The 23,708-nt window shown below is 33.0% G+C and overlaps 3 protein-coding genes across 3 annotated transcripts; all 3 read right to left on the bottom strand.

Moving 5' to 3' along the window:
- LOC109360937 (splicing factor 3A subunit 2-like) lies at positions 1,908–5,991 on the bottom strand. Its single transcript, XM_019606164.1, has 7 exons — positions 5,811–5,991; positions 5,562–5,731; positions 3,407–3,483; positions 3,202–3,267; positions 2,983–3,057; positions 2,798–2,872; positions 1,908–2,536 (listed from the first exon to the last, which is right to left on the bottom strand). The coding sequence occupies exons 1-7, from the start codon at positions 5,960–5,962 to the stop codon at positions 2,117–2,119; spliced, it is 1,035 nt and encodes a 344-aa protein (XP_019461709.1). The 5' UTR covers positions 5,963–5,991; the 3' UTR covers positions 1,908–2,116.
- LOC109360936 (lysine histidine transporter-like 6) lies at positions 6,720–9,857 on the bottom strand. Its single transcript, XM_019606163.1, has 8 exons — positions 9,770–9,857; positions 9,503–9,642; positions 8,983–9,366; positions 7,733–8,126; positions 7,548–7,653; positions 7,357–7,448; positions 7,201–7,269; positions 6,720–6,925 (listed from the first exon to the last, which is right to left on the bottom strand). The coding sequence occupies exons 1-8, from the start codon at positions 9,797–9,799 to the stop codon at positions 6,827–6,829; spliced, it is 1,314 nt and encodes a 437-aa protein (XP_019461708.1). The 5' UTR covers positions 9,800–9,857; the 3' UTR covers positions 6,720–6,826.
- On the bottom strand, positions 13,271–22,538 carry LOC109360935 (mediator of RNA polymerase II transcription subunit 25-like). The gene is made up of 15 exons (XM_019606162.1): positions 22,406–22,538; positions 22,148–22,178; positions 21,319–21,382; positions 20,574–20,704; positions 18,887–19,096; positions 18,709–18,774; positions 17,904–18,111; positions 17,278–17,345; positions 16,319–17,158; positions 15,734–15,787; positions 15,506–15,534; positions 14,923–14,991; positions 14,723–14,807; positions 14,448–14,534; positions 13,271–14,361 (listed from the first exon to the last, which is right to left on the bottom strand). Exons 1-15 carry the CDS (start codon positions 22,501–22,503, stop codon positions 13,912–13,914), a joined length of 2,490 nt encoding a protein of 829 aa, XP_019461707.1. The 5' UTR covers positions 22,504–22,538; the 3' UTR covers positions 13,271–13,911.

Below are 23,708 nucleotides of genomic sequence, written 5' to 3'. Positions count from 1 at the left end.
TTACAACACACAACATATACACAACTCTTATACAAATTTCAAAAACTCTTACGCATATTCTGAAATTATTTTATGTACATTTTTGCAACAAGTTCTTAAACTTTCAAAGTTGGTTTTTCTGAAGTTGCTAAAGTGAAAGTGTTTCAAGTTTACAAACTTATAAAGAGCATTATTACTAAGTATACTAAATAGTTGTTTGGATTACAAGTTACACCACTTTCATACTTGTAAAGACAATTCCGTCATAGTTGAACATTCTTCATTATTATTGCAGAATGCTTTCTTTCCCGGGTGTGATAAGAAAAGGGATTAGAATCACTTGGAAATATGTTTTCCAAAAGTGAATAAAGATTAATGAGTGTGTAAGGTATAGAGAAATCTCGGGGTGAGATATTGTAATTGCAACTCATAATCTTTAGTGGAAAAATCTCTTGTGTAGCAAGAGTACTGGACGTAGCCTTCGCTGGACAAGAAAGTGAACCAGTATAAAATCCTTGTGTACTCTCTTCTCCCTTATCTCTTCGATTTTACTTATTAATTTTCTGCATATATTTTCCGTTGCACTTTAACTCTTTAATTTGCAGAAAAAAGTGGTCATTATTTTAAGTCAACTAATTCACTCACTCTTAGTTGCAATCTCAATCTTACATGTATTTCATAGTCTTGCTATGAGAAATGTTTTATTGTATCTCTTGTTGATCTCCATGCTGCAACATCATGAATACATGATCGAGGAGAGATTGACCACAATCACCACATTTTTGCTTCCACATCTAGGGGGTAAGGAAAACTTCAAAGATGATATTAAAAATAACAGTGTCATAGTCTATCGAGAAAGTTTGTTAATTAGTATGTACTTGACTAGTATTGACACAAATATGTTGTTTTAAACTAATGAAAACATATTATGTTAATTAAAAAATTAAATATTTTTTATTTTTTATTTTTCCTTTATTATTATTGGTTTGTGACCTACCTTGAAATAACAAATTTTTGTCCTTACCATATGACTATCTTTGTCCTTACCATATGACATTGATGGCATGAAAACCCAGTTTGCAGAGTACCATCAGAGAATTTATACAGCTACAGTAACAATACTAAGGATGAAGCTTAGTGCAATAATAAAGATCTATCCTCTAAAGACAATCTCGTGCATGGAGCAGCCTTTTTCCAGTCAAAAATTGGCAACTGTAATTAACTCAGCAAGTAACTAACTCAGTAAACTTGCACAGCAGTGATGAAGCTGTGATGGACTGATCTGTAGTAGTATCCATATACCCATTAAGTGCTAGTATTAAATTGAGCCAAGAAGGAAATCTTCCATCCATTATCTTTTTCAGGAAAGTTTGTGTGCTGCTTGTGAGAAACTGGATGATAACACGTCTATTATCATTACCACATGAAAGATGGTGAACTTGGATTGCTGCTATCATTTTATCAACTTACGGCAAGACAATACATTAATGACTTTTGATGCATCAATAATTAAGTATTCATTTGTTCTTAATTATTCAGTTCAAACTCAGTGCTCTAGTAGTTGCAATTACTCAGGATACTCTTGCTTCTTTTCTAAAATCATTTCCTTTTCAAAATAGTTGTTTTTTGCACAATGACTACAAGAACTATTATATACCCAGCTTTAAAAATATATATTTATGATTTTTAAATTATCCTTTAAAATAAAATACTACAAAATATTATTATTCCATTCAAAACAATAGATATACTCTTAAAGCACAAATAATTCAAAACACTATTTATGTCTCCAGTGATAGTACAAGAAAGTGACCTGATCAAGCAGAAACGGCACTCTCACAAATTAAAATAAAATTTTCCAATGATGTAAAAAGATTTGAAACACTCATTATGAGGAACATGGTCAACACTCGAAAGGCACAGATAATAAAATCAAATGGCCTAATATTGAAGCATCTTAATTTGTAATTTAAAAAGAGGCACAATGAAAAGTGCACATATAATTTGATGTATTGCTTAAGAAACATAGCCCTCTTTAACATAACAAAGCTGGTGGTCCTTAACGTCAATGGACACCCTGCTACAATTGTTTACCGCTTTTAATGATGGTCAGCATACATCCCCAAGGCCTGAGGACCTATTGACCCATGTTAGGGGGTGGTGGAGGCGGGCGAACACCGTGACCCTGCATTTGTTGGCCCGGAAAACCTTGTGGAGGAGGAGGCATTGATGGAGGCCTGTTACCCATGTTGAAACTGGCTGCTGAGGGGGGTGGGGGTGGGATAGATGGCATTCCACCAGGAGGTGCTGGTCTAGGACCATTTGCTGCCATTGGAGGCGGAGGTGGAAATGATCCCGACATCGGAGGTGGAGGAGCTCTGGGAGGATTTCCCATAGGTGCACCAGGAGGAAGCCCTTGTGGAGGTGGTGGTGGTGGAGCTTGGGGTGGTGGGGCCAAAGGCCTTGGCGGAACACCAGGTGCTTCTGTGCCATTGGCTATGGTGGGAGGCTGTGGTTTGTTTGCCTCTGGTGGCTTGGTTTTAAAATACAACTGAAGCTGCACACAAGTAGAAGGTGTATCATCAGTGACGGGGGAAATTAAATATCAATAGTGCACACTATGCAAACAAAATGAGGCACATTAATTTATATTTCATAGTTCTCTGATCATATTTGTTTCTCTTTTGAAAGAACCTTTTTTGTTTTTACTTGGATTAAGCACATATCAACTTATTCCCAATCACAAAAAACATGTACTTGCATTGATCAGCTTTTACATCACACACATGAAAGATTAAAGGGGAGTAAATGTACTAACTGTGAACATCTTTGAGTCTGGGTCCCAGTGCGAGAAGAATTTTGGAGTGGACTTATCAATCTCTGTGCTAGGAACCTAAAAATATAGATTAATCAGCACAGACAGTAAATTTCTACAAATCAAAACATAAGGAATCAAGATAAAAACCATAAAAACTAGAAGAATATACAAAAGCAATAATTTACCTTGAAAGCAACAATTTCATATGGTTCAGCTGCAAATAAAAGATACTGGTAACTTTTATCAAATGGTTGCACCCTCTGTCCGGAAAAAAAATGTGACCAGAAAGAAAAACAGAAATATTAAAATATGGCTATAATGATTAACGACAACAAATATATGTGGTGCAACTTTGACTTCATAACAAAGAGAGGGAGAGGTAAGCCAGTAAAATCAGAGTTCACCTGCTCATAAGAAGACATAAATCGGTGCCTTGGCTTTGAGAGGTCTTCAATCTCAGGATATTCAATCTATATTAATAGAAAATGAAACAAAAATGAAATATCATATATAATGCTATATTATCATATAATGTTAAAAGAATACAAATTGACAGTGTCATGGGGGAAGGAAAACTGAGCAAGCGAAGAAGACAACGCAAAAGAAAACCTGGAATAGAAGAGATCTTTGCTTTGTCTCTGGATCATATTGCTTAGTCACACGATACCCAGGCCGACCAATTTTGACTGGCAACACAGAATATTTATGAATTAAATTTTTTATTTTTATTTATGCTTAAAGCAACAAAAAAGTAAAATAATCATTTGCATCTTATATTTGTTTGGGGTACAAAACCAGCATCTTATTCGGAGTACAATAGAGCAAAAAAAATTGATCACCAGAATTCATGAATCATGACTAAGACATTGTTAATGGATTCAGGTGATTAAACTCAATGAAGTAGAAAATAGAGACGCATTCTACTATTTTGGACATAGAATGTAAATTATTCAGCATTTCATATTTCAGATACGTCATCCAAGGTTTTTGGGTCTTCCTGGGTTCAAATTTGAGGTTCTTTTCCTCCTTGAGGTTTCCACATGTTGTTTATGATGAATTTGGATAAGTCAAAGCCTTTTTGTGTATGATTACATGCCCCATATAATATACAGCCAAAACTTTTTTATTAGAAAAATAAAACTTTAGTAAAGAGGAAGAGAAGTTAAGTAGATAATGTATCCTGATAAGAAGACAACAAAAGAAACACCTAGAAGCTAATAGATCTAAAAAGGCATGCCAATATCTTTGTATGTCTAACAAAGTAATGCCTCTAAATAGACAAATGGCAGAACACCACAAACAAGCTTAAAAATAACCCTATTCCAAACATTATCTAAAGACATATAAGTTCTCCTAAAGATTCTAGCATTCCTTCTAGCCAATAGCACCACATAACAGCAAAATAAGCACACTGCCACAGAATTTTAGCATCTTTACAAAAGCCATAAACTCTTAATTAATAACGAGAAAGTGTCAAAGTGATGCAGATCCTAAGGGCAGAACCATTTCTCCAAGGACCCAACATACCGAGGAGGCGAGGACACTTGAGATTGTCCATCCTTCTAACCATCGTACTTGCCAATGTTAGTTTTCATCTTTCCAAGCACTGCCCATTTTTCTGTATCGTCTCTCCAGCAGTGTTTAAGATGTCTTTTAGAACAGTTTATAGATCACATTATATCTTCAAGTTATTTTCTTTGTCAAGTGTAATGGCTGGACTGGAAGATTAGTAAGAATTAATTTGGGGGAATGTTAAAATATTAATATCCTTTTTTAAACTCCAATTGAGTTAGGAGTCCTATTGTAGGAGTGTTAATAAACTGAGCATAGCTTGTATTCTATTACTATACTAGTAGTCTAGTACAGCATGTAGAACACTGGTAATAAAAAATAAGTATTTTAGGTTGATGTTTTTATATCATTTCTCATACACTGTTAAAATCACACAATTATTTTGAGCCATATTATCTGTTCCTTATATCTTTTGCCTATAATTTCAAACACATCTTATTCAAAACTTGAAGTTAAAGTCGAATTAGTAGTAACCTCTTCTTTTTCATAGACAATTGTTATAATATGAAGAGGCTTCCACATTAATTAACACAAAACAATACCATCAAGCAAGCAGAGCTATAAAGAAAATCCTAATTCATCAAGCAATTCATTATCAAGTAATCCAAGCACCCAACATCAAAAATAAATAAATAAATCATTTGTTTGAAATGCAATATGAACAAATAACCTGCATCACTTTCACATCACAATTGTCATTAGTGTTTCCCATGAGAGATAAAACTGTTGGGCTCATTTAATATTTTAATTAAAATTTTACAATGCAGATAAACAATATGACTGACTGAGATGATGCTACACGCCATTTGAAAATTAATATTTCACATGAGAGCCTACACCTCTCTCAACTTAGACATTTGCAAGAGCTTCTTATAAGGAGCTTTTTAGGCTTACAACTTATGAAAACAGCTTATAATCTTCTTAAAATCACTGTTTAATTTATTTCAAACATGCTTATGAAAATAAGATCTTAAAGAATTTTTCTTAAAATAAAATATTAAACACACCATTTAGTTAAGTTGATTACCGAAAAAGCCCTAAATACGAAAAGATACAAACCTCTTTATGTCCAAATTATTGTTATAATCGATATAGAATGGTTCATATATCATTCCAAATTTCAAAGGTTTAACCAAACAACTTCCAATTAACACAAAACCAGTTACAAAACTATTGAAAGAGAGAAACAAACCTGTCCTGCGAACAGATACATTGCGCTTGTGAGGTTGAGGATTAGCTGGTGCATCTTTGGCCTCACGAGCAGCACGCTTCGCCAAATTAGTCTGATGACGCTTTCCCTGAGTGTGAGCCAAGTAGTTTCCCTCATTGTTATGCAGTGTCAGACAAAGCTTGCATTCATAGCTATATGCAATTGAATTAAACAGTGATTAATCGATGGAAGCAGAAAGATTAAGAGAAGATAGAAAGAGTAAATAGCTACCTTCCAAGATGATTGCGCATGAAATAGGGATCTTTCGCGAGATCAATGGTCTCCAGGGCTAGACGCCGGAGACGCTCTCGACGGTCGATGGCTTCGTTCTGGGCGGTGGCGGCGCCACCGCTCCCAGGCTTTGAACCCCATTCTCGATCCATTATTACTCACACTACTCTTCCTTGCTTGGGTTGGGTTTGGACTGCTTTACTTTCTCCATTTTATTTGGTTCCCCTTTAAAAATAAAAGAAAATAATTGATTTAGTCATCTAACAAAATATAAAAAATATATCAATTTAGTTTTCAATATTTATAATGTTTGTGGACTATATTCTTCCATTATAATAATGTTAATTCCATTGAAATATATCAAAATCTTCTTAGAGATTTTTTAGTAGTAGAAATCTAGGTTTTTGTTGATGGAATTTTCCTTTATGTTGTTTTTCCCTTTTGTCTCTTAAATTATCTCAATCTATTTTGATTTGAATATTCTGTCAGATTAGATAAAATTCGATTAAACTAAGTGAATGCTAATCACATATTTTTAAATATAAGTAAAAGAGTAAAACTTAAAATGATAGAAGTGAAGAAAAATATAGATGAAATTTATAATTTTAAATGTGAATCACAATGAACTTGTTTAAATTTTTTGTTAGACTTTATAAAAAATATAATAATTTATTATGTTGAGTTTGTGTGTTAATCCTCAATTAGGGTTGTGATTAATAAAAAATATGATGATTATTTATTTAATTATTATTGTATCAGGCTTTAATCTTTTTTTGGTTTTGTTAGGATATGTTTATCCACTCCATCTCTGTTACATAAATTATAAACCACTAGGAATAGAATTACAAAAGCAGTTTTTTCTAGCAATAGGATAGCCTTGGCAATCAGATAAAACAAACTAGAAAAATGGTTGTTGTTCAAAGGAACAAGGACATTATTAACTTTATCATAAGTAGTCAAGTCTAATTAACAGGATTAATTACAATTGTCATATTCTTGCAATATTATCACATGGTTTATGTATAGAAACTATAAGTAGAGGCATCAGTCACAATATTCCTCAAGCCACCAACTGTGGATGCCAACATAATGCACACTCCAATGGATATTGAAGCCTGAAAAACAACCATATTGAGGGTCAGTTCCAAGATATACAAGAGTGAAATATTTATGCACTGATATTGTAAAGATTTATACACACTCTGTTTCATCTTTTCTTTGGATTTTTTTCAAGAATATTGAAAATGAATGATGGATGATGTAACAACAGTGTATAAAAACTTATACACTATCAATGTATTCATCTTTTCTCAATAAATAATTACAAAAAGACTGTTCAATTGATGCATTTCAAAGGAAAAAGTTGCTAATGTAAATTATTGATCATTACCCAATTGATGAACCAATTGATGCTGAATCTCTTTGGCTTCTTGATTATTAGCCACATTACACTAGGAAGCTGAAAACAATTGACAAACTTGATTATTGATTTTCTAGGCTTTTGAGACAATTCAATATAAGCATGAAGAAACTGTTAGAGGCTTACAAAATATGAAGTGGGGGCAAAGCCAAATCCACCAAAGAACCCAAGAAGATCACCAAAGAAAGGGAACGTAACTCCAACAAATAATGTAAAAGCTGTTACATTTTAACAAGCTCAGGTAACTTCAAAGTTTTCAAGGAAAGAAAAATATCATACCCCTTTACTCTATTATAAGTAAAATGTTTCGCACTCACCTACATAAGAAGTTCTAGCAACAAGTCTTAGTGCTAGTCCTGTTGGGAAATTCAATCTTTTGATCATCATCTTCTCAATCAAGTCAAAAACAGGCATAGCATAAACCTGAATTTCATATTTTCCCCATTAATGAAGTCAAAAAATTATATTTAAGGGTAGCATTTCTTATGTTTTATGGTCATACCTGGTAGCTACCAACAACATGAACAAAAACCATTAAGTTAGCTGAGGCAATGAGCCATGCAGGTTTCTCAAGTGCAAGAAGCACATTATCTGGAACATCTCTTCCAAAGGTCCAATATCCAATAAGTGCAACAGGGAAATAGCATATAGCATTGATGAAATAGGCACCAACAGCACCTTTCCACATAGATACCTTAGAAGGTTTCTGAGGGGTTGATGGAATAGTTGCTTGAATTTCAAGGACCACTGCATGGCCAGCAAATGCAAATGAAATGTCACCTAATGCATTGAATACTCTGAACATTAAGTCACTTGTTGTGGTTTTCTTGTATGCATAGCTAACATTGTCAACCCTGCCTCTAGCCAAACATGCACCCCATGAGATTGTTGAATAGCTGCAATCAGAACATCATGAGAGTAAGGCAATGTTTCTGAAACAATTAATCACTTTTTACCATTTTCTTTTTACTCCATGTTCTTGTTTGTACTTATATCAAAAATCCAGAATGGTAAAAAAAAAAGACAGATTATCTGTAGTTAATGCTAGGGAAGTGGTGGGTGATTGGGTTGTCTATGTAACACTGATACTTCAAGATAGTTATTGTATTGATATCAAATATGTTCCATGCTTCCACATTTTTAGATACTTTTTAGTCTATATATGTTTTTAATTACTTTAAGAATTTTTCATGTTAATATAATTGCTTACTAGAAATAGTACAATTTGGAACTATATATAATCAGGAAATATATAATGTCACTAGCCTGATTAAACTATGGTAGGAGGGCTTGTGAGTGTTGAATTCCAACTTAAATGGGTGCAACTGGATTCACAGAAAACAATGAGCACAATATAATTCTATAATCTATTTTAGTACTTTAATTAATTCAGTTCATGTTCAAGCACAAAATGTTTTCCAAAAGTAGGCTATTGTCTACATGCTGAGTTTTAAAGGTAACATGACTCTGCTCCTCCACCAATATAATCAAAATGGTAAAATAATTGATATTTGTCTACCTAAATTTAGCCTTTTCATCAAATCCTGAGTTTCTGAGTAAGGTCTTTATGCTTTTCTAATGGTAAATTATTTAGATAAGAGTCCAAATTATATCTTTCCCCAAGGTCTTCTTTTTAGTGATAATAAAATTGCAGGCTAGCTCAGCAAGCACTAGGACCTTATATAAAATATTAACCAAAGTTCAAAAGCAAGTGTTGAAGAAAAGTTTACACATGTGGGGATCAAGAAGTACCATAATGACATAACAGCTGCAGCTAAAGAAACACCAGCAACAGAATTGAAATTAGGAAGCTGAGACAAAAAGAAATGGATTGCACCAAACATTAGAATCCAGTAAGATTGCTTGATTGGTGTGCAATTGGTGCATGCAATCTCCATGAACTTCTTTAGGCATTTCCCTCCAGTGACCATATACACAATATCACACCCAACTTGGACAATTAGTTGCTGAGGCAGCACTATCCATGGTCCTAGTTTTGGTCCAAAAGCATGTCTACCAAGATCGATATATCGATCGAATCGAGTTCCAGGAACACACTCATGGAGTTGGATCATTTGCCACATTGTGTTTAAGGTCAGGCACCAAGATAATAACAACATCAAAGTCCCTGGACCCCTTAATAAAATAACAAAAGAGAGTTAGTTAACTTTCAGTTACATATTGCTCAAGTTGCCAATTGTGGAGGGTTAAAAGTTAAAACTTAAAAAGCCTTATAGTTATGCACTAAATACACATGTTGTGTAGTATTTACCATCCTAGATATGCCATTGCATAGGGAAGGCTTAGAACACCTGCACCTATCATGGCTGTGACAGTGTGGAAAGTTGAGTACCACCATTTCGCATTCCGGGGGAGGCCATTGTCCACCCATTTTTGGTCTGATTGAACTTCCTGCTAGTGTAGAAGATCCAATAAGAGTAAGAAATGTTATGTAATAGAATTTTGGAAGAGACATGCTAGTCCAGGAGTATGTAGATATATAGATTATATTTCTAGTAGACTACATGGAAATTGTTACCTTAGAAGGGGGAGAAGAAGCTGAGACCATTTTGGTTAACTTGCTTAGCAGAGAAAATAGTAAAGACCCCTAGATTTTGGGAGTTATATGTGACTGTTGGTGTATATAAAATGTCACATATTACATCTATACCCTAGGCCTATAAAGCCACTCCAAAAAATGGGAAAGCATGAGTGTGTAGTTTATCCCAATACATGTTTGATACTTATTGATACACTTCCAAGAATAATAATCTTGTGTTATTTTTTGTTAATTTTATTTAATTGATATATTTTAATAATGGTTTAGATATTGCTCAAAATGTCGAGCATTGTCGCAATGGTAAAATTATTTGTGTTATAATATGAAGGTTATATGTTTATATCCTATAAATAGTTTATTAACTCTCAACTAGGTTAGAGCATTATCTATGATGAAATGTTGGACCTTTTCTTTAACTTATTTTTCATCCCTATACATAGTACCCTAAATATTATAGAGTAATTTTAATAAAGATGTTTGTGAACAATAAAGTTTTTCTATAATCAAAACTTCTTTTTAATTGTGATAAAACTTGACAGTACTTATATTCCTTACTAGTAATATTTTTGCTGCTCAATAAGAGCCAGACTAAGTAAGTTGGTGAGCTTATGAACTAGTTTGGTTGACACAGCAAAGCCCTCAAGACATATATGGCAAAGTGAGGTAAACCCACTAACATCCAAGGTTGCAAGGAGCCATTGATCTAAGGTTTTTTCTAATCATATATATACTAATATTTTTCATATGTACCTAGTTCAGATTCTGACCACCTTCAACGAAGAAAACTTGAAGAGTAACCATTTTCTTCACAGATTTCTTTTGCTAAAAGATAACTTAGACAAACAATTTTTATAAAGGAGCATCATTTGATTTGATCAGTGCTGTTAGGACGCACCATAGACACTTCCCACTTTATAAGTGGGGACTGTAATGTGAAATTTGAAGTTTTCCACTGAGTTAAGGATTCCATGCTTAAAAAAATGTTTATTTTTAGAAGTTGACCAATGATGGAACGTTTTTCAGGTGAGTGAAAGGGATCTAAAACTTTTATCATTACACTTTTGGACTATGGCCTAGTAAAAGAAGCCATTTGTTTCTGGGTTAATCATCAAAGTTTATGGCAGGATGTTTATTCGTTTTTTAGATTAATGTGACCCTATTAAATAAGAGTTTTGTGCATTGTTAAAAGAAAGTTAATGTTATTAGAAACCTGAAAATTTTGATAAGAAAACCTGAAAAAATTGGTAAGAAAACATTCTACCAGGGAAACAGGCTTGGAGTTGGTGACACGTGCATGATGCATGCATCTGAATATAGACAAGTTAGATTTATATTGATGCCATGTACTTTGATACAGTCATAACCTTTTATTAGAAAATTTAAAGATAATAGGCTTTTTTGAAGTGAGACTATTATTGGTTCAATGAGGGTCACATTGTGCCTCATAAGTCATAACTAACAAGGAGTGGGAGAACAAGATAAATGCGTTGTGGGGGACTAAACTTGCATGCTAATAATTCATATGCGTGAAATTGATAAATAATTCAATGTAATGTAGTATGACTGGGCTAACAGAAAAAAGTAGTATGAGTAGAATTTTTCAATGACTAATCAGTAATCATCATATCAATAAAACTCCAATTTTCTTTTCAAAGCGCACTTTAATTACCACTCGTCTAATCCTGAATAGGAATAGGCATAAGATTATGAGGAAAAAAATCTCACTTAATTATCCACCATTCTAATTTAATCATTTTTTATTCTTAAAAAAAAATTCAAATAAATAATGGATGATGTAATGATTATGTAAAAATATTTATACTAACAGTATATAAATATTTCGTTCTAAGATTATTGTTTAAACACTTGAGCCTTACAGGGTCTGGTACCGGTAGAAGTCTATCATGGTTATTATTACTACACTTTTTATTGTTAAAAGATGGAGGCTATTCAATTAATCTTTGAAGAATAAAAAGCTTTTGTTCGAAAATAAATGACGGAGACTTCTACTTGAAGAGAATTGGAATAACATGTAAAGTCATATTCACATAAACTATGACAAAGGATATGTGATTATTAATTGATTGATTATGTCTTTTTATATGGAATAAGATCCTTTAAATATTTTATCATCATGTTAGAATATTGCAAGGTGTATTATATATAATAGAAAATATAGTACTTAATTAAATTTTATAACAAAATGTAATACTAATTTATGGACTTCAGAACTTACAAGTTTGTGGGGTCTTCACTTTTCAGTTAAAATACTAATTCACAGCCCTTCATAAATTAAACAAGTTGCACATTCTCCTGCAAATGAAATCCGTCAGAAAAAACGAATTGTTGCAAAGTCTTCCAACAAGCTTAAGCTGTCAATCAGTAGTGCAAAGCCTCGTTATTACATGACCATCGATTAATGGATTTCCAACTAACGTTGCTCTTTTTAGGTAGGTAACTTCAAACGGTTATTAGGGTTGTACCCGTGTCCAATTGACTGGCTAGATAAATGGTCTCCGGTAAGGTTTAGGTTTAGCCCAAGCATAGAAAACCCATTCGACCCGCTTGATATTAAGGTTGTAAATGAATTGAGTCAAACTAGAGCTCATCTCAATAAGATTTTAATTGGCTCGAAACTTAAATAGAGTTTGAAATGAGTTATGTTAAAGTTCGAATTCGGCTCAATCGAAGTTCATGAAATGTTCAATCAACTTATTAGCTCAAATTTATTTGGTTTATCAAGAGTTGACGAACTATTTAGTTTAACTCATTAGCTTGAATGATGATTATTTATTCAATATATAAAATTATTGAACACATGTATATATATATATATATAATTACATCAACCCATAAACATAGCGAGTCGTACTTGACTCAAGATCAACTTTATTTAACGAAGTTAATTTTTGGTTGAAGTTCGTCTCGTTTAGTTTATAAACTAATTTTATCGAGCTAAATATCAAATCGAGTTTTAAATAAATTTTGAGTTGATTCAATTCATTATCATCCCTACTTGACACAACCCATCTATGCACAAATTATAGCTAAGTATATGATGTGAGTGTTATTAATCTTATGGCAGTCATCAACTCGCTCATGATCCTGATTTAATTTGTAACTAATTAGACTGATAAGCAACTAGCTCGACTGATTGACTCAGATTACATTAAAAAATTATTTAATAAATTTTAACTACAAGTTTAAAACATTATCATTACAAAAGTATCCAATTAAACAAACAACAATAAATATTTTATTACAACAAAATGTTATAAATAAGTTAAAAGCATCATCAAACAATACTTATCTTAAAGCTTTAATCTGAACAAAAGCACACAAATATGTTTAAAACTTATTTAAATAAATGAGGTTTTGTTACTTAATAAGCTAACAAATAAGAATCATAATTACATACATTTCCATTTCATAATGACATAGTTTTAGTAAAAAAATTAAAATCCATTGACTCGGTTGGTTAAGGAGTCAAATTAGGTCATCCTAGCTTCAACACAGTAATGATCAGAATAGGCGCATGGATAGGAAGGAGGATGACACATGAGGCATGTCTCAAGGCATATAAAGGGACCTTTCTCATGAAAGAAGGCTTGCTATTCTTTCTAAACACATAACTCATTTGATTTTCTCTAACCCTACACTCGCATGGAAACCTTCAGCACCCAGACGATTGACTATCCTCGCCGGATCACACCCATATCCAAGTCCAATAGCAAGATGGAAATAGATCTCTCTTCTGTAACCATCATTACCACTAGGATTTCCCAGGGGTTTGGCAGAGCACATGTACACATTTTCAACATGACTTAATTAGTACATATCGTACTTCAGTAAAACATTTAGGTACTCTAAATGTATATAACCTCAGTTTATAATGGCTAAAGAAATCGGTACCAGACTACTATTTATATGGACCTATCACGGGTATAAATAGTTGCAATTGGATTCTAAGTGTACTATGACCCATGTTCACAATGATACCAAAGCATTATGAAAAATGTACCAAGAGATGAGCATTATGAAAACTGTACTAAAAGATGAGCATTATAAATAGCTTTTCCAAAATATAACCTAAGTTGTGGGGAAATCACATGAAAATTGAGCTAACTCGTGAAGCTCCCTTCACCAATGTCATTTGCCCCTTGTGATGAAATTTGGCCCTGCGAAACCAATTGTGACCATCCAGGCCCTTGGACATATCCTTCACCAATTCCGAATCCAACCATATGTTGTTGCTGAGACAGTTGCTGAAGTTGCTGTAATTGTGGAAGCTGTGAGAATTGTTGATGTTGTTGAAGTTGCTGATGTTGTTGCATTTGCGGAAGCTGCTGATGTTGCAGCTGAGAAAGCAGTTGTTGTTGAATATGAGGAAACTGTTCCCATTGCGAAAGTTGATGTTGCTGTTGGAGTTGCAGATGTTGCTGCAGCTGTGAGAGTTGTTGTTGCTGCAAATGAGGAACACACTGTTGTTGCAATTGTGGAAGATGCTGCTGTTGTGATTGCATCTGCTGGTGTTGCTGACTCGATAATTGTTGCTTAAATACAACCACGTCCTGTTTGCATTCAAAGCATCTGAGTGAGTGGGCAAGATATAATCAATCCACAACATTATAGTGAAGCATGCAAGCAAATGTATTACCCCGGGTAAAAGCATTCCAATCAAGCGACACTCTTTGTCAGAAACAGATAGTAGCAACGTCTGTGATGGTAATTGGATAACTGCACACTGAAAATACAATTTAAATTTAAGGCCAGATAAAAATGAAATCATCGGACCCCAAGTATGCAGATTGCAGACTTGAAAGTGTGCATGAGTATGATATGAATATCATTAGAACAAGATGAGATGGTCATAGTATCACACCAAAATTTATACATTCTTTCAGGGGAAGAAGCCTGAACTAGATAACTTACTAGCTTCTTTTCATGCAGCTGACTAAGAAAACCATGTGGATTCATAGCCCGAAAAACTAGGAAATCTGCCTTTTCAACATATTGTCTGTTGTCACAATTTTATAAAATTAGCATATCTACTAAAGAAAATGTCACAACCTATATACACAGAAACGGAAATATATAAGCATGATAAAATGAAACACAAAATAAGGTCTGACCTATTATTCATGTGGTCTTGTGGTATAAGTCGAACTATTTGCATGACAGGGGGCCAGTTTGCTGCAAGTCTGAAAACAATGAAATTGTATGTTAGATCCTCTAAAGTGACGGGTGCACTTGGATTGTAACCATTGACGAGAAAACCAAAGGTTAGTAATTTTTAAGACAAAATGACACAACACCTGCACCACCAATACATGTGTGATAATTTAGACAATCTAGACGTTTGATTTTCTCATAAACAGCTACAATCCCTCACTTTACTCTCTAAAATCCACTCCTTATCTAAATCCAAAACCTCACAAAAGAAATATCAAAGCAAAGTTATTTCTTAAAAGTAACCACTTCTAAAAGAATGGTCCTGTGAAAATTCACCAACGAAAGCTTTTGGAGAAAATAAAAAATATGGGTCGAGTCACTAACTTGTTTCAAACTTAAGTATAACGATCAAAATAAGCAAAACACGAAAAAGAAAATAACTCCAGGACAAAAGTGTTATAAACTTCAACCACTTATAGTATTCTCTATACATTCTGAGAAGAGATTCAGTTAACAAAAGTTGACACAATTTCCTGAACTTACGACTCAGAGGCAGAATAATTCCTGTAACCCTGCCACAAAGAAATTATGGATCAGGTTTACACATAAAAGAGCTTGCAAGTTTCTAAAGAAGTACAAATATTGCCATTGTTAAGAATGACACTAGAAAGTCCATATAGAGATACAACTGAGAACTGGTCCAGTGAAAAGCATAACGGGAATCAATTAAAAACAGTAAAAAATATTTTCATCATGCATTTGAGAACGTACTTCTATTTTAGTGATGAATACAGGTTGTCCTTGTCTTAGCCCAGATAAACTTCCCTGCATTAATTTCAAATATTGAACATAATTTCAATTATTGATGTATAGAATTGACACACAAGCTTGCTAGACAAATCGAAGAAATTGCCATCGTTTTACATGCTATCTAGCACCTCCAATTTTATTTGACAATTCAAAGTAATTTATGTATAGTTACAAACCAACAGACAGCATAAATATAACTATTCTGACCGAAAGCAAAAACAGAAATTGCAATCTATGAAATGAATTCAACCTTTCCAAATTGAAAAGCAAACAAATTTAAGTTAAAATTGATGAAAAGTGGTAAGTGGCAGTGATGCTTACTACATCTAATGTGAATGCTAAGAAAATGACTCATGTCCTGTTGATGCCAAACAAAATGCAATACTAGTAAAAATGGTGAAATGGTTTTTTTATCTCAATGAAATGAAATCCAATTATTCCACATGAAAAAAAGTTGAAACACTCTAGAAAAGAAAAGGACAAGGCAATAAAACCAAATTTTGAGGTGTGAAATTCTGTATAGACTAAATAAGGAGATGGACATACCTCCCAAACCTTCACATATTTGGATTGTTGTGTAGATTGCATACTACCTGGTCCTTGCTGTGGCAAAGTCATATTAGCTGTGTTGTTCACAAGTGGCTGCAAGCCTAATTGTGCTTGTTGAGACACTCCTGGAGTAGGAATCATTGTGCCATTTCTAGAAGAGGCATCTGATGGACCGAGACCATTCATTACATTTTGGTTCATGTTAACTCCATTTTTCACTGTTCGGGCTCCCGAAAGGTTTCCCTGGCTCATACCTTGCACATGTTGTCCCATACTAACATCCCCTTGCAGATTATACAATGGTTGTGAAATCCCAATGTTTGAACTTCCAGACAAATTAGAACTAGCTGGAGTTAATGAACCAATATCTGTGTTTTGTCCAGCCTGCAAAGGACCAGTAAGAGTCCGAGAACTAGTTATTGATGTTATTCCTGACTGTCCGGATGAAAACACATTTTGAGTCACAGGTACAGAAGATGTCATCCTGCTAGATATCATGTTTGACATGTGCATAGCAACAGGAGACTGTCCCATTGACTGGAATCCCATGGAGGTTCCACCACTTAAGGCAGCATAGTTCATTACCTGCCGCACTTGAGACAGATTGTTCAAAATGTTCACATTTGCAAGAGCAGGATTCACTGGGCGTATGGGCTGCACAATTGACACTATAGGCTCCTGCACATTTTCATTACTCGTAAAATTATCTTGGGAAGCAGAAGATGGAGAAGATGTCTGCAAGCTTGGAACTCCTTGATTAGTACTGGTAGCACATGAAACTGACGAACTATGAGGAAAAGCAGGTCCAGCTATCATGGAACTTACGGGAAGTGGCTCCTGAAGAATAAATGTATGTAAATCCAGGATGATTTGAAGAATTGAATCATAAAAAGTGAAACCATCCCCTATAACTTTGATGGAAGTTAATATTGTAGTCTGAAGGGTCTTGAGTTTACCACTTTTACAGTAGCAGGGGCCACATTCCCAGCAGAAATAGGTTGCCAGTTTGCAATAGATACATTACCTAAAAGTCCATATAAATAAATCATGTTGATTTAATGTATCTTCAAGCACAAGGTCAAAAGAATAAGTAAGCCACTTAAACTTGTTATCAACTGATAACATGATCCCTGAGAGTGACACTTTTTTAGATGGTCGGACATGCACTCCAAAAAAGGTTAGTTCCTTACCCATAGAGCGAGGAAATACCCTTGATCAACACCAAAAAACTGATGACAAACTAATGCTCTAATGCAACTACCTGACAATGATTTTTTTGAACTTTTTTCACTCAAACAGACAAGGCAGTACTTTCCATAGAGGCAGAAGAATGAATCCTATTTTTTTCCGTTAAGAAGTACAACGAAAGAAGTCTTTCCAGATCAATTACTTATAAACAATTCAGTTCTGCAACATATATGCTACCATGAAAATAGTTATAATAATATAAGTGCATACATGAAGTGAGAACAAACATGAAATATAAATAAAGCATGAAAATTAGTTTACTGCAGTACCATTACATGAAAATGATTAAACAATCATCTTTGATAAGGCATTCAATACTGAATCCATAAACAACCTGATGACATGGAAGTTGGTGGTGCTCCTATAACTGATGTAGCTGAAACAGAATCCACTTTAACAGGACTCTGGTTCGAAGGCAAGCTTGCGATCCCAGAACGACTTAAAGCAGCACGGGCTTCCTTGAAACTTTCTGATATTAAAATAAGGAAAGTACTGTTTTTAGCATCAACTGCTGGATCAGCTGCTCCACTGTTACATTTTCCCTACAATGCCAAAGTGATACAACCAATATAATGAAAAATTCAATAGCAGAAAAAAAATTAATTACTTTCAGTAGACTTACTCAATTCAAAAAAAGGAAGGGAAAAATAGACAAAACAATTCAAAACTCAGGCAATCTGTGAAGTGCAAAACATCTACTATTTTTACAACTCCTAATTCAGCAATTAATATCCAAAGCTAAAATTTGAAAGTTTATCAAACACATCATTAGTTGATTTCACATTGCTGCTCTGAACAGGTTTCGAATGCCACCTTTAAAAAAAATTTAAAAAATAAGAGTAAATACTCATTTCAATACCTTATATTTTTCAATTTTATCAGTTTGGTCCTTCAAAAATTAAAAAGCTTAAAATGGTCCATAAAAATGCCAAATTTGGATCAAATTAGTCATTTTTAGCATGTTTTATAATATTTGGTAGAGACTAATTTGACCATAAAAAATCTAATTTGATCCATATTTAAAATTTTTGAAGGATAAAACTGATAGCGTTAAAAAATATGAGTGACTATAATTGTTATTTACTCTAGAAATAAAAAGAGATTAACATTTTAGTAGAAGAATGATATGCCATCCATACCGCATCGTAGATGGCTTTAACTTTGGGAAGTTGTTTTGGACAGATGACTGATAGAGAGACAGAAAGCTGCACTCAGAAGATCAATTCCATTAACCATATAAACCAACAAAGACTTCGAAAAAACATACCAAGTTCAAAAAAATCATATGCAATTATAAATAAATAAAAGAAAGAGTACCAAAGGATATGCTTTAGCAACAGCTTCAGCATCATATAAACAGCTATTTGGATCAGAGTCAATGCTTTCAATCTGCTTTAGGTTCTGAAGTAGAGGTATATAAAATGGTGTCTGCAACGGATAAGGATTACTTGCAGAAACAAGAATACAATGGCTTTGCATGTCCAGATTCTGCTGATTTGGGTCTCCACATTGAGAATTTTGAAACATCTATGCATTTTGACATTGGGGTAGAATTAAAATCAATATTGGGGCCAAAGAGATGCCCATATAGTTTCTAAATAAAACTTACAATCACATACTTTAATATAGAAAAATCTATTATAACGTATGAAGGAGGCTTGACACTGGGATTGGTGAACTGCATAGTGTACGAGTAGTAGTACACGTTACTCTATCAAACACCGGTTACATTTCGGGTATATTCAGTAGAGTTTCTATAGTTCTCTACATAGTCGATTCTAGTACTGTTTTTTGTAGGTTTGAATCAATTTTTGTTTCATCATAAGAGAAATACAAACGATAAAATTCTTTCTTATTTGTTGTAACTCATTCATGTAAGTAAGTGTACATTACCAGTTCAGGAAAGAACCATGAATCGAGATAACCAATTCCCAATTTTCTACCGTAATGAGAGAATTGTGATTGAATCGTGGGGAAGAATATATGCATAAAAAAATCCATTGATGGCATCAAAAGATGTGGTCCAAAACAAGTGTTTAGATCTGGGTATTACTCAGATGAGTAGCAACACAAAGGAAGGCATATGGAATGATAAAAAGTGTAACTTGTTCAACAAAATAGCATCAAAGAATGAAATTTGAGCCCAAAGGTAAACTATTAATCAAGGCTGTTATACATTTGTTATAATTCATAAAGGCAATTTCATTATCTAATATGCCAAGAAATTGGGCACCACCAATGCATTTTTACCCTCATGAACTCACAATTTTCTTTAGTTTCTCAATTTTAGATGGATATCAAATAACTTAGTTAAATTGTGCAGTTTAAGGGAGGGAGAGTGCAATAGGGAAAGAAGATAGTTTGAAGAAAGTAGCATACTAATAAAAGAGACTGATTTCTTATTTCAATTCCATTTTTGCTAGGAAGTTAAAACATACTTGCATGCTCCCAAAACTTATAGGTACAACTAAAAAAAAAGGAGAGTCTAGCAGTTAAGGCTCCCAAGGGTCTAGAAGGATAAATATATAGATTATATGATAGGATGGCTCATATATGATAGAGTAATAACAAAAATAATTTATTTTTTAGCATCTATAAGTGTATTTTACATCAACAATCAAACTTTAATCTTATTAGGTGAGGTTGATTACATGGATCAAACGATAACATAATGATCTATCATAAATTATGTTCATTGGTAAAACATTGATTTTTAAGTTTTTCTTAATCATTTCACCTATAGTTTTTTTTATCTCTTTCTTCCTCTAGAAATTGGACTAGCATTTGCTTTACTATCCTTACAAAGGTTTCTACCAGTCATCTCCACATACGTCCAAACCAAGTAAAGTATGATTCTACCATCTTTTCCATAAAAGGAGTTACTCCAATTTTCTCCCTAATACATTCATTTCTAATCTTAACTTATCTACTATATCCACTCACCCCGTATAACATTCTCATCTCTACTACATCATTAAAACAAAATTATACAGAGCTTGCATACCATAAGAGCTTCAGCAAGGCCTTCAGCAATTGCTGCATCATTAAAACCACCACCAGTAAAGGGTATAGTTGATAGCCATCGGAAGAAAACATCAGGGTCTCTTGTCCAGCCAGTCCGTTGCACGAGGCAACCTGCATCCAATCAAAATTGAGATTTTAAGCACCACAAATAGGTTTAATTCCTGCCGGTGGAAGGGACAACACGAATTCTGAAAAATATTAGTTTCTTAATCATATGAAAATAAATACCCTTGGTAGTTTAAAAAACACACTGAGACAGATTGCTTCAATTTTGTATTTAGAAGATGTTATCATGTTTCCTTTTCTTTCTTTCTCAGTATGTAAGTTCATTTGAGAATGCAAACCAGGTGTAAAAAAATGAACTGACATAGTAAAGCTGTAGCGGCATTAGTTTTAAAAACATTTCGTAAAAACCACATTTTTGTTAATACAACAACAACCAAACCGTTTTTTTTACAAAAGAAGAAATTCATTGAGACTAGGACAATATTACAAAGAGTTAAGAACATGAAGGTGATCCTTAAGAAATTTAAAAAATAAAACATCAAGCAAAGCTATCTCTCTACATTTCTGTCAAAAAAAGCATGGGTCACACCAAATAGAATCCAAGTGCATAATCATATCCTAAAGGAGCTGCTCCTCCAAAAGAATCTCCTTAACCATACAAGAATTAAACTGACATGATTATACATAATTCAACAAAAGAAAACTACACAAGACTGTACCAGAATAACATCCATGAGTATTATATGTGACTAGGGCAAACTCAATGTTGGAAGCAGAAGACTTCTGCAAAAGAAGGAGAAAGGAAAAGTTAATAGATGAACCACAAGACTGTTATTAGGCAAGATGGAAATAATATGATATCAACTAGTATGGTTTAAACAATTCCTGTAGATAAATATAATATGATTGGATTCGGACCGATTTAGTTTTCTTCTTTTATAACTTTATCTTTACTGTCTACTGCAAATTCTTGTATTGACTTAATATCTTATGTTCGGTTTAATATTTTGCTTATAAAAAAAACAAACTCTCCCATCTGAACAACTCTAAACAATGAGCTAAAAATACTTATTTCTTTTAGTAAATAATTGATAAATCATATTTCAATATCTATGGAGCCAAAGACATGCACAACGTACGGGCGTACGGCTGTATAAACAACTACATTAAAAGAATAAATTTGATAAGAGAAAATAAATGGAAATCCAGTGCACACACATCAGATTTCCAATATTCCATTGCTTTTCTCTAAAGCAATGAAGCACACATATAGAACACGAGATACACATACTTAGGATTGGACAAAAGAGATATAAAATGTTATAGAAAATAGTTGAGTGTACAAAAGCGTCTAGCATAGATATGTGTTTGCGCTTCTTTGCTCTAAAGTCCATGAACATAACTAACAACTATTCACCAGATATGATATAATAACATAAATATTGCAATATTTTCACATAGCAAAGATTGAAATGACACTTCAGATAGCAATACTTTCGTTCACTTTTACCAAAGATTGTAAATTTTCATTAAAGAGAAAACGTATACCTGTCCAGTTGAGTTATTTCCAGCAAAACACCTGCGTGAATAGCACAATTAGGTTAAAATAGCTGCATTGTATCATCACATACGATAGGGTTTACTCAAAAAACAGCACTTAATTATATTATGAATCAATAATAATAATAACAAAAAAACACCTGAATTTGGGTAAATAACCAAATTGGAACCCTCGATCAAACAACAAAAACCGGAGTTTTGATTGAAGAAAAAATGGGTTAGAGATAGGTAAAAGAGAAGGTGAACCTGATAATCTTATCGAGATAACCCACGAGAAGGGTATCCCAATAGGGGGCCATAGCAGCGGTGCTTTCCACCGCCACGATGAGCTGTTTCTCCGCCATATCTAGATTTGAATTATCGTTGATGATGGTGAGAATGAAGAGTAGTATCAGTAATTCAGTATTATATATGATGAAAAGAGGTGTGAGTTTTGATGTTATATATGGAAAAGTGCATTGAAATTATTATTACCAAATCATCGTTACATTATTTTTATTCGTGTTTTTAGTACGGTGGCGTTGTGGTGGAGACCGACGAGGGTAACTTCGGCATGTTTATTTTACATCGTTCATTCAAGATTATGGGGTTCAAGGAACCTACTCATGTAGGAAGGAACAAATTCCTACTTGAAGTGGTTGTTGATGATAAAGTATTTCATGGGCTTTACTTACCATGGCATGGAGTGCGACTCTTTTCCTTTGTATTTTAATTATAAAAATATAATCTCATTTTAGATATAAAAATATAAATATAAATGTATATATAATTTTTTTTTACGACATTTCTCTCTCCATTAATGAAGAGGAGTTTCACTCATTGACATAAGGCGCTTTTGGGAAAATTATTAATCAACCACTTAAAAAAAAGTTTGGAAGGTTGTTGATTTTGTAATATTGTTTGATGAAATTAATAAAGTTTTATTAAAGTTGTCCGATCAACAACAACAAAAAACTTATAATTACAAGTAATTTTTCAAGAACAAAAAGAACTTTGGATAAATTATTAGTCAATTTTACTTTTTTAAATTTTATAAGATTGTATTGATTACAAAACACATTCAAATAGCTATTTATATTATAAATGACGAAAGAAGTAATTAATTATAAATTGCTAAAGAAGTAAATAATTATAAGTTCATAATTATTAAATAATTACTAATAATTTTACCATATAATTAAATATATATTTGTAAAACTAATAATAATTCTACCAAATTCCTAATATTTATTTAATTATAAAATTATAATAACTTTACCTAATTACTAATATTTATTTATTTACCTACATATTTAATTACTCTAATAAGTCATTAAAATTTAATTAATAAAAAATAATAAATAAATATTGTATGTTATTTTTAGTCATTTAACAAATTTAAACTAGTTTTATTGAATAGTTATAGTTTAATAAGTTAAGTATACAAAATATCTTTACAGCTATAAGCATATAACTAGAAACTAGCTTTGCACAATAAATACTTTCCATTTATAGTTTTGATGATATTATATTTTACCAAATTCCTAATATTTATTTAATTATAAAATTA

This window comes from Lupinus angustifolius, chromosome LG11 (assembly GCF_001865875.1).
Source record: "Lupinus angustifolius cultivar Tanjil chromosome LG11, LupAngTanjil_v1.0, whole genome shotgun sequence".
NCBI classification, from domain to species: Eukaryota; Viridiplantae; Streptophyta; class Magnoliopsida; order Fabales; family Fabaceae; genus Lupinus; species Lupinus angustifolius.
The sequence above is the reverse complement of the archived record's forward strand: the minus strand, read 5'-3'. Positions and strand labels throughout refer to the sequence as shown.